This window comes from Chrysoperla carnea, chromosome 2 (assembly GCF_905475395.1).
Source record: "Chrysoperla carnea chromosome 2, inChrCarn1.1, whole genome shotgun sequence".
Taxonomy (NCBI): domain Eukaryota; kingdom Metazoa; phylum Arthropoda; class Insecta; order Neuroptera; family Chrysopidae; genus Chrysoperla; species Chrysoperla carnea.
In genome coordinates this window covers 2,218,625-2,229,978 of record NC_058338.1, presented here as the reverse complement: position 1 = coordinate 2,229,978, position 11,354 = coordinate 2,218,625, and the positions used below count along the sequence as shown (strand labels likewise).

Here is an 11,354-nt window from a genome sequence, read left to right as displayed (position 1 = left end):
ATTAAAATTAATTTTGAGTTCGTCTTTTTTCAAACGTAAAATTAATTTCTATACTTGGTTTTAATGCTAAATTTCCAATTGGTACTTTCGGTACCGTATGATATGGTTTTAATGTATACGATTGTATAATATTTGATAATATACTAAAACCAATTAATTGTACCATTTTATAGCCCATACATGATCGTTTACCCCCGCCAAATGGTAAGAAATAATCGGGTTTCTGTACTTTACCATTTTTAATAAAACGTTCTGGTTTAAATGCATTCGGTTCATCCCATAATTTTTCGGACATATTTAATTCGTAATTATTTAAGAAGATTAATGTGTCTTTTGGTACTTTGTAACCTGGAATTAATAAAAAAAAATAATTAAAAATCAGTCAAGTGAATGTTAAAAAGAATTAAAAAAAGGGGTCGATAGTACTTAAATAAGTTAAAATTAGATATATTTCGAAAAGAGATATCAAAGAACTGTTCACAAGAAGTCCTTCAGAAATTGTGAGAATTTCTCTCATCACGAGAGTAAAAATGTAAGGAAAAAATATTTACTTGTTGATTAGAGTGCTGACGGATTAAATATGATTTTAGAAATCAAAAATTTTCTTTAAAAACTTGAAAGGAAAATGAAATATGAAATATGAAATATGTGAAAATCCTTTGGATGTTAAAAATTAAACTATCGAACCATTTTATTCAAAATTAAAATCGAATTTGTTCGATTGGTATTGAATTGATAATTACCTCCAACACTGCTATCTTGATTGGCAACATGTGGTACAATCGGTGAAGCGATCAGTCTGATACCTTCCAAAATAACAGCTTCTGTATAAGGCATTGAATTCCTGTCTTTAATTGATATTCTATCGTTGCACAAATCTGTTTCTCTTTGTTTATCACAACAAGTTGTTTGTTTTAAATTATTCACATCCGTTGTTTCATTTCTCGTTTCCAATTCTAATTTTTCCATATCCGTTTGTACATAAGCATCTAATTCATGTTCCGAACGGAATATATCAACTTCGGGTGTACGATTCGGTATATATGTATCATTTAATTTATTTCGTAAACATTCATCGATTTCTTGTTGCATTTTCGCTTGTGCATCAGGATTTTGTACCAAAAACGTAAGAACTTTTATTAAAAAATTCCCAACCGCACTATGTCCCCCGATAATATCCTCTAAAGCGAACAAGGCTGTTTCCCAATCCATATTATTTGAATTATTTAATTTAACGCTTTCAATTAATGCATCCACGTAATCAATGCCCGTTGTATGTTCATCGTATTCGTTGAAACGCTCTTCGATAATGTTTTCCATAACAAATTCTCGTATACTATGCGTACATTTCGCCATTTTAGCAAAGTTTTGTGTGTGTAATGGTAGTAAAAATGGTAAGAAATCAGCTGCATATCCTTGATTCACTTCATAAAATACCTCATCATAATTATGGATCATTCGTTCGAATTCCGGACTGGACCATGTGAATTTCTTCGTACAAAAATAATCCATGAAAATATTTGCACAGGATTTTAAGACGACTTCTTTTAAATTTACAACATTTTCACCGTTTGTGTTCGGTTGGAAATGATTAATTAGTTCGGGAATTTCGTTTAAGATGATTTGATCGAGTTCTTGGAAACGACGTGAGAACGATGTGGGAAAGGTGTGTGGTCGAAGCATTTCACGGCGTGATTTTTGTAAGTTACTCCAATTACAAAATGCTAAGGCTGTAACAAAAAGAAAAAACGCAATTAATAAACGATAATCAAATTAAGTTTTATTTATTAGCTGTGGAATTTTATATTTAATTTTTAATTGACTCTCTCACAATCAATTTCGCCTACTTTATTACTCGACAACGGCGGGGGTTATGTGTTTGATCGGTATGCATGTAAGTATGTATGTATGTTCATCTGTTCTTCTAAACTACTTATCATAATTTGACAAATAACGTATCGTTGAAAGCGTCCTGATCGTCCACTGGTTATAGGCTTAAAATACTGTTTAATTTATACGTGTTTTCTTCATGGTACTTTGATTTATAAAGAGTTTTATATTATTTGTAATTATAAAACTCAAGAAATGCAAAAACTAAAAAAATATTATCATCTGAAGTTGTTATGATGAGTAAAATCGTCATTACAATCGAAGGACCATTTTGTGGAAAATTTTTAATCTTAGAGCGTTATGATGATTTAACTTATCTTAACAATTTCAAATGTAGATAGTCATCGAGATTTTAGTTTTTGAACTTTATTTTATAAGTACAAGAAAATTAAAAAAGGACCAGATTAAATTTTCCAATTTATTCCAAGATCGGTTTATTGATTAAAACTAATTAATAATTTTGAAAAAATATTTAAAAATAGTACTTTTTTTTAATGTAAATAATTCACACGTGTTGTAAAAACGTGAAATATTATTTAATTTCTAAATATTATGAATTAACACCAAATAAAAAGTGTGTAGTAAGCTCACTTATTTCAAGGTTCTGTACGATATAAGATATTCGTAGATTGTAGATAAGAACAATTTATTTTTCAAAAGATTTCATTTCAAAAAAAAATTAAAATTGTAAATAAGTTATTTTAATTTTTTTTGACAATATTTTATCGAGTATTTAAACGGAAAATTTACGGAACGGAATTCTAATTAATTTTAAATGATGAAAATATGAAGGTAAAACCTTGTTTTTGAAAATACTATACACGTTTTTTTGAAACCTAACGTATTTTATTTACTTTGAAATTGTTTTCAAACAAAAATGATGTTTAAACGTGATACAGTTTCATAAACAAAAACTGAAATTTTACTATTTACAGTCTCGTCAAAACAAACCGAATTACAGAAATATTTAGCGTAAATTTAGGATATTCGAAACCGTTTTCGTTTATTCGTACAAAATCTTTCAAAAAATTTAGTTAGTTAAAAGAAAACATTTTTGAAGATATGCAACTTGTACGACATTAAATTATAAAAAATTGCCTACATATTAGAATGGATCAAAAATTAATGTCAATTTTTTTCATATTCAATTAATTATAGATTAACTTAGTTCTATTGCATCTTTCAAATTGTTTCGATACCAAAACGAAAGTGTTGCCAAAAACCTTAAATTTCGGGTGTCAAGTCGATTCTCTGTACGGTTTACGATAAATTAATTTTTAAAAGCAATTCTTAACTTTTACCGATATTCCTCAAGTTTTAAGCTTTAAAATCATACCAAAATTAAGAACTGTGTATACAAATGAAAAACCTTTTTTGGTAATAACACTAACTTTGATCGTTAATTCCTCCTAAACCAGAATCGATATGAATTTTTCACAAAAGATGTATGAAAAGTATGATTAATTGATAAATAAAATTTTAAACTTATCAAATCAATCATAATATAAGATCCAGAAATTAGTGAATGTTTATAAAAACGAAGTTTAATTGAAATTAATCGAGATATGAATAAATCGGGCATTGTTTATTTAAATCATATGAAAGAAAAATATTGTTGCTATAATTTCTGTAATAATAATTATTTCAAGTCTGTAAGTTTTCATATATTTATTTATTTATATGCAAAAAAAAAAAAAAAAAAAAAACGGCAATATGTCACGCATCTTTGTTTACGAGACCGGCACATACTCAACGAAGTTGTGCATTCTAATATGCACCTTAAGAATTATATGTGCAAACTGCACTAATTAATATTATTGGTTTAAGGGGTTATACCACTCTAGAACTTGTACAAAAATTTCGGAAATGTATATATAGTGTTGAATTTATCTTAATTTGGAAACTGTAGATGCAAGCTAAAAAATGGGCTAAGAAATTTGGAATTTCCTACTTGCAAACATGTTTTTACGTTCTCATTAAATTGCAAACGTTTTCAATTCATTGGAAAATTGATTATTTTGCGAATTAAGCATTTTAGAAACACAAATACGATTTATTTAGTGGAAAATAAGATTTTAAAAATACAAAAAAAGATTTAATTTGAAAAATAAAAGTTTTTTTAAATGATTTTCAATCACAATGTTTGCCCGATCGAAATGAAATTTTTATTATCTAAAGCTACTTTTAAAAAAATAGTTAATTAAACATTTTTTCGGAAAATATTATAAAAAATGAAATGACACAATTGTAAAAAAATTAAATTTACTACAAGTTATCATTTGCGATTTTAATGTGATACTTCTATTACATAATAATTGAAACGCTGGCATGGAAATTTAAATTAAAAATTTCAGTAATATTTGATTTAGTAAGAAAAATCTCTAATACAACGCAGATTCTACGAGATGAATTTATTATATATTAATTATTTTTTTTTGAAATATTTGATTGATTTTGTTAATAATTAAGAAATACTTTTTCTATAGTTCAAATTTTAAGAAAAAAAGTTATTCTTTATAAAAATTTTGTTTATTCTGAACTTTTAAATGATGTAGAGCAGGGTAGCCATAAATTTTGGACCGATTTAAATGTAAAAGAAATATTATTAAAAACTGTATTTTGAATATTATGAAAAAATAAAAAGTAAAATATTAAACTTACAATTTTCTTTATCGCCAGAGAATAAATGATGGTATCGTTTAAAATTTGGTCGACTATCGAAATGTGTACCTTTCGTAAACAATATTTCACGTATATTCTCATGTCCGTTAACAATTAAACTTGGTACACTCCCCAAATCCATTTTAATAATTGGTCCATACGTTTTTGCTAATTCACCAAACGCTTGATACGGTACTTCATATTGACCTAATAAATGCATTGAACCAATAATTGGATATGATTTTGGTCCTGGTGCTAATGGTAAATCATTATTCTCGTCCCCAACACTTTTATTATTATTAGATGTTGTTTCTTGATTCTTTAGATTCACAGAATTACGAATAATAAAACCAATAATTACGAATAAAAATACCAATAAGGTACACGTGATTGGCGAAACCAATAAAATTAATTGAAACATTGTGTATTCAGCAAAAAAAATTTTTATGTTTATATTATTTTTTTTTACGCGCACTTTTCTCTACCGGCACTTCTTCGCGAACTGTTTTTTGTTTTTTTGGACGATTTAAATTAGTTTTTGAGATGGTTTTTTTAGATGATTAATCCTCGGATGTTTATTTTTTGATTGAGAGTAAGTTGATTTTCCCTCAAAAAACAAAAAAACAAACTAAATGGTTTTTCTTCAATAACTTGTGATAACTTGTGTAAAGTAAGTTTAGTTAAAACACACTTTAACTTAAAGTTATGATCGCTGTTTGATCGTACTGAGTAGGTATTGAAGAAAGAACCCCGAGTCATCTAATTTCTTGTACTATGTCCAAGACTTTATATACGTTTGTGATATTGTAAGGTTTTAAATAATGCATGATATAGGTATAATTTATTTTTTATTATTTTTTTAAAATAAATTTACTAACTTTGTTTTCATATATACCTCTATCTATTAGGTTTCTGGTGAATTTCTAAAAAAGGGTCCGCGATTTATAGACGGAATTATTTTAGCATTATAAAGAGAACTTTTTTGGACATTTCAACCTTTCTAGCGACACCGTGAAATTAGATGAAGATTTTGATATATGAACCGTAAACTTTTTTTTCATATGTTTCTTTCGTCTAAACTGACTCGTGTATTAGCTATTTAGTCGGTCCGAGCAAAAAATAATATTTACCGAATAGTATAAACAGTAATTGATAGCAAAAATTTAGCTTTTAGTGCCTAGATTTCACAGAAACAACTGAAGAAGGAATAACATTTGGGTAAAATTTTTCAATTCATTTTTGCCTAAACTGTTCTAATTGAAAGTGTTCATCTATCGACTACCAGTTATGGCGTAGAGTGAGCTTTTCATTGAATGTGAAAACCAACGTAAAATTTAATGTCAACGTAACTTGTGCGAATACCCACTCGAAATTTTTCGTATGAAGCATTTTTATCGATAAAAGTTATTTTTCGAGCCTCAAGCATATGCCAACTTAAAAAAACATCCTGTATATAGTTTCGCTTAAAAACATAGATTCCAATGGTGTTTTATTTAATTTATAAATTATAATGAATTTTCCGTACAATTCCAGTTTTCGGAATAGCCCTGGTCTTATTGAGTCCCGATTATCGAGATAACTATATATCATATTTTAAGGATTTGGCGCCGTGGGTCAACCGGCTCGACTCTCTCCCCGTGGATCGGGCACTGAATTTCCGATTTTTCATTCGGAATTTTTGAGGATTCAAGTTTTTATTGAGATCTAAATGATTTTTCTTCCTTCGCTAAATGATGAGAGTTATCCCCAGTGAACCAATTCTCCCCATTGAACTACCGTTTCAATTAAAACGATTAAATTTTCAATCAAGCTCTGTTTTGCAGTTACCATTTACAAAGCGCAAGAGCAAACATTGCAAGGAGTGAATTTGGAAAAGCCTTGCTTTTCCCATGGCCAATTATATGTAGCCTGTTCTCCTGTGTCCAATGCCCATAAAAGAAGATATAACATAGTATAAAGCGTCTTAGAATAATATTCTGTTTTGGGCTATTCTAAGAACAAAAACCCGGGCGAAGCCCTAGGTTAAAGATAGTAAGATATAAGTTGACATAAAAAATTCTTTAAATTTTAATTTAAAATTTTTATAGCTAAAAAAAAAAGCTAAAAAGTTCTTAAATTTAAGATTTAGTGATTTTAGGAGGCCAAATAAACTAAATTTTCCATTTTCAGACGGTAAATGCTCATAAAATTAGACGGTTCAGTTTAAAATGAATCATTTTATGGAATTTTCAAGGCTGCCTAGAAAAATTTTTAGATCGTAAAAAGTTTTTTAAAATTGATTTTTATTGTGGTTTTCAAAACACGGTTTTTACAGAATAATTTTCGCTGGGGACTGTTCTACAATTACAACTTGGTTTCTTTTTACCTAAATTTTCATATTTTAAGAAAGTTCATGAAATCTTCACTGAAGGAACGTAACGGAGCATCAACTTTGATATTTTCATTAATTAGGAAAGAGTTCACACGGATCAAAAGACATCTGTATCAACATTTATAGTGTAGGCGCTGAGTCTGTTTCGTTGAGCTTTTACAGATCTCACCTAACAAGAAGTATATATATTTCGACGTATTTTGATCTCGCGCAGAGTGGTGGAAATTGGTTATAAACAAATAAGAAATATTTCTCTTTTTTATGGCAGCGCTTGGTTTGAAACGTCCGTAGATTGACCAATAAATAATATTTTGATACTTAAAGGTACTCATTTTAAAGTTATAAGTCTATATTTTAATGTTAGGGGCATAAAAATACGTTTTATACAATAGCAACGAAGCCAGCACGATTGTAATTATTAAGTTTTATCATTTTTCCGGCAAGTCGAAACCAACCCCTTATCGAAAGAAAACCCCACATAATTATATTTATGAAAAAATGGCAATTCTGTTCTAGTTTCTAAGAATCGTTTTTATTTTTTCAAATATCTTCATTAAAAATTGAGTTATTGCAACCCAGAAGTGAATATAATATCATGAAACTTTGCATAAAATATTGTAAGTTGTAAAAATAGACAAACTTTGGAAAGCTACATCTCCGAAACTATGAGTCGTATAAAAACCATCTTGATATCGAAATGTTTTTTTCGATATCCATATTTTGTTATAAACTTTTGGTTTATTTAAGAGGAGGAAAATACGAAAGAAAGCCCAGGTCCTATGATTAGTCAATCATGGTACCTGGATTCGACTACCGTCTCATTAAAAGAAAGATTGATCCACCTGTTTAAATGATAATTGGGCAGAGCATGGAACTATTACACGGATATGGAAGTAGTGTGGCGTTCACATAGGATTTTAAAAAATAATATGACTTAGTCTTTCAAAAATAAAAATCTAAAACTGATATTGTTATCCCATTTTAATGCATTGGTTCGGTGTATTTTTTATTGCATGTTTTAAAATCAATTTTTTTTTTTAATTTCAATTTTTTGAGGATTTGTGGAAGTGAGTGAGAAGAACGTTTTTTTTTTTTTTTTGTAAAGGTTCCTCTTTTTTGGAATTAATTTAAATAATTGGTATCATTTTTATTGATGTAAGCGTGAATAGAGTTTTGAATTTTTTTTTTTTTTGAAATGTGTTTCCGGGCTAATAAAATTGAAAGTTCTGGAATAAATATGGAAAAACTGTTTCCTAATTTTTTCGATTCTATCTTGAATGGACAGGGGAAGTTTTCGTATGGCAATATAGGTATAAGGGATGAAATAAAGATATGCTTTCATAGGAGTTCCCCGAGGGAGAGATGGAGGGAGAAGCTGACCCTCCTTGACAGATATTTACCACAGATTTTTGTAGCTAAGTATGTAAGGCAGAATTTCTAGACAAAATTTCTGACCTGTCACTTGTGGGCAAAACTTCCTGTTTTGAAAATACTGGGAGTAATCCTCCAATTATTTGTTGGTTCCCCCCCCCCCTCCATTAAGAATCCACATTAATTTGACTTTAATCATTCGATATTTGCAATGAAGGTGCGTTTCCAAATGTCTAAGAAAATGCTCCGCCTTCGAGCAGTTTTGTCTGTGACAACAGCGACGAATCAACGTTCGTTCTTCCTCTTCACCTTTGCGTCGCCTCAAAACATATCTTAAATCGACAATGTCTTACGCTCAAATTTTTAAACCATATTCTTCAATTTCTGTGACATTCGGGTCGATCAAGTTAAACTTCGGCGAAAATACATTGACGAACAGAACGCCAAAAATTCACTCAGCGGCGTTGAATCAATGAATTCGATATTTGCAATGAAAATATGTTTCCAAATGCCTACCAAATGTTTCGCGTTCTGACAGTTTTGACTATGAGTCTGAGACAACAGCGACGCATAAACATTTCTAACCAACATTGAAGTCTCAAAACATACCTTGAAGATCGACAATGTCTGAAGTTCAGGTAAACGATTTAGCCTCCAATGAGTTTTGGAAAAATTTTAGTTCACTTATTGGAAAATAGTGACTGTATATCACTTTTTGACTGAATAAAATGTTTTCTTACTCGAGAAAATGGTTTTTTGTTTCTCCAATCATTCATTAAGATCGGAAATCAAAATTAAGAATCTCTCGATCATCAAAACGTGTACCAAATTTTTCGGTTTTGCAAAATTGAGACAGATAAATCGGTCGATTTATCTGATTCCTTTGGTTAGATGAACAAAATTAAATTGTTTAGAATCTGTGTATCGATCGACCTTGATCTGAACTACCCTCATTTTAATGATTTAACTTAAATAAGAATTATTTATTTTTTTATTTATATATTTTTTATTTGAAATGTCCTTGAATTTTGGAACTATAAAGTTATCATTTTAATGATTCAAGATTGTATATCATTTTTAAATTGGTCCAATTAATTTTTTATCTACCCTTATCCATAAAAAACAAAATCATTTTGATTTTTAAGATGGTTCATACGTAAAATTCGTTTTTCTTATGACGACGATGTTCACATTGAAATGTGATTTATTATAAGGTAGTTCCAGCACCTTTTAAACTATTTTCTTCCAAAAATATTACTTAATCAGTGGAGAAAATGTTGATGTTCCCAAAAAAAATGAGTGTATGAAAATATTTGAGACTTACGTTTCGAATTTTGGATTCCGTAAGAACTAGGGAACTTTTCGATACATACCATAGTTTATGAAGTATTGATGTCTTAATTTTCGTCTAATTTTCCTATAAGCTCTAACAGAGTCCATCTTATAAAATTTGAAACGTAAGTTTTAATTAATTTGATCACTTTAGTAGCAAGAAACATCCCATAAATTATAGAAATATTATTAGATAATATCCCCCAAAACTAAATTAAATAGTCCTTAAACTTTTTTGAATAAAAAAACAACAAAACGAATTAAATCATTCATAAAATTTTGTAATAAATCTTTAAAAATGATGACATATTTTTTAATATATTCCAAATAAATACAAAATTTAATCTGTTCTTGAAAAGTTGAGACCATGCATTATTTAAATATCATTTACTATTTTATCAAATGTCTGAACATAAACTGTTTCATTTATAGTTCAGTAGTTCATATTTAATTCAAATGTATTAATAGTACTAGTAATCTAATAGGGAATGTATTGTTTTTATATTTTAAATTCATTGTTTACACCGTTATAACACAATAAAAAATATAAATAGTGTTTAAAAATGTTGTATTTAAGTGTAAAAAATATTTAAAATACATTATAATTTTGAGATATTTAAACGCAGTTTTTTGGTGCTCTCTGTTGATGACGTATAAGTACGTGATCTGACAATTGATGATAGTTCAATGTATAATTTACAAGCTAAAAAATTGAATTTACAACACAGAATTTACACTCGTTATTATTAAGTTTTCTAATAAAAAGTCATAGAATAATATAATTTAATGAAATACCTGCAAATAAAATCTAAGTAATTAATATCATACAGTATGTCAACAAATTTGACAAGCCCGTACTATGATGTCACGTCCGTATAAGCATTTGAATTTCCGTTTTATAAATATTTAAATGCCCTCACTGAATTTGTACTTTTATTAATTAATTTTAAGTAATTAAAAAGATATTATATTTAACAGAAAGTGAAATTTATTAATTTTTTATGCCGAAATCGGGCCTCGAAAAAAGTGCATTTTTGGGTTACAGAAACACTCGATTTTAACGAGATCATAGCCTTCGTTATACGAAAGATAAAAATTATTTATTAGCAACGTGTGCAAGTTTCAGAGCTCTACGAGTTTTTTACTTTTTACCGCAAAAAATGCATTCTCTTCGAAGCCTTTTCACTTCAAATATATTTCGAAAAAAATCTCTCTAGAATAAAGAAATCGAATACGACATGGGATCTTTTTTATATCTACAGGACAAAAAAAAACAATCTTTTAAATGATTTTCTAAGTGAAATAATAATACGAGATAAAATAAAATACTGTAACTAGGAGAGACAAGAGACAAGAGACAACTCAATTGAACTTGAGAACAAACAATAATATAAAATAGATCGATATATTTATTGATTATTATTGAATTCTGTTTATGACTGACTTTACAATATACAAATACATGCACTAGGTCAGTTTTTTATTATATTGATTGACATTTATTGATACATAACAAAATGTTAATCGGAATCGGAGGAAAAACACATTATCGATTACACCAATTCATTCATTATAGATTCCATAAACAACAAACTTATTATTATTATTATTACACCGATATTGTAATCAGTTTTCAAATCTATATTCAATTTTCTAGACATAACCATTTTAAGGTAGTCTTCTCGTCAAAGCCAGAAAACTTAAGATATGTATAAGATACCAGATGCGG

The 11,354-nt window shown here is 28.4% G+C and overlaps 1 protein-coding gene across 1 annotated transcript; it reads right to left on the bottom strand.

Moving 5' to 3' along the window:
- Positions 1 to 9,733, bottom strand: LOC123294172 (cytochrome P450 307a1-like). Its single transcript, XM_044875279.1, has 4 exons — positions 9,667 to 9,733; positions 4,552 to 4,863; positions 744 to 1,730; positions 1 to 348 (listed from the first exon to the last, which is right to left on the bottom strand). Exons 1-4 carry the CDS (start codon positions 9,731 to 9,733, stop codon positions 8 to 10), a joined length of 1,707 nt encoding a protein of 568 aa, XP_044731214.1. The 3' UTR covers positions 1 to 7.
- Between the last annotated feature and the right edge of the window lie 1,621 nt (positions 9,734 to 11,354).

Coding starts and splice junctions, on each gene's coding strand:
- LOC123294172 (XM_044875279.1), bottom strand. CDS start 9,733: ATGGACTCTGTTAGAGCTTATAGGAAAATTAGACGAAAATTAAGACAT. Junction 4,864..9,666: donor TCAATACTTCATAAACTATG/GTATGTATCGAA, acceptor TAAAGAATCAAG/AAACAACATCTAATAATAAT. Junction 1,731..4,551: donor CTCTGGCGATAAAGAAAATT/GTAAGTTTAATA, acceptor TTTTTGTTACAG/CCTTAGCATTTTGTAATTGG.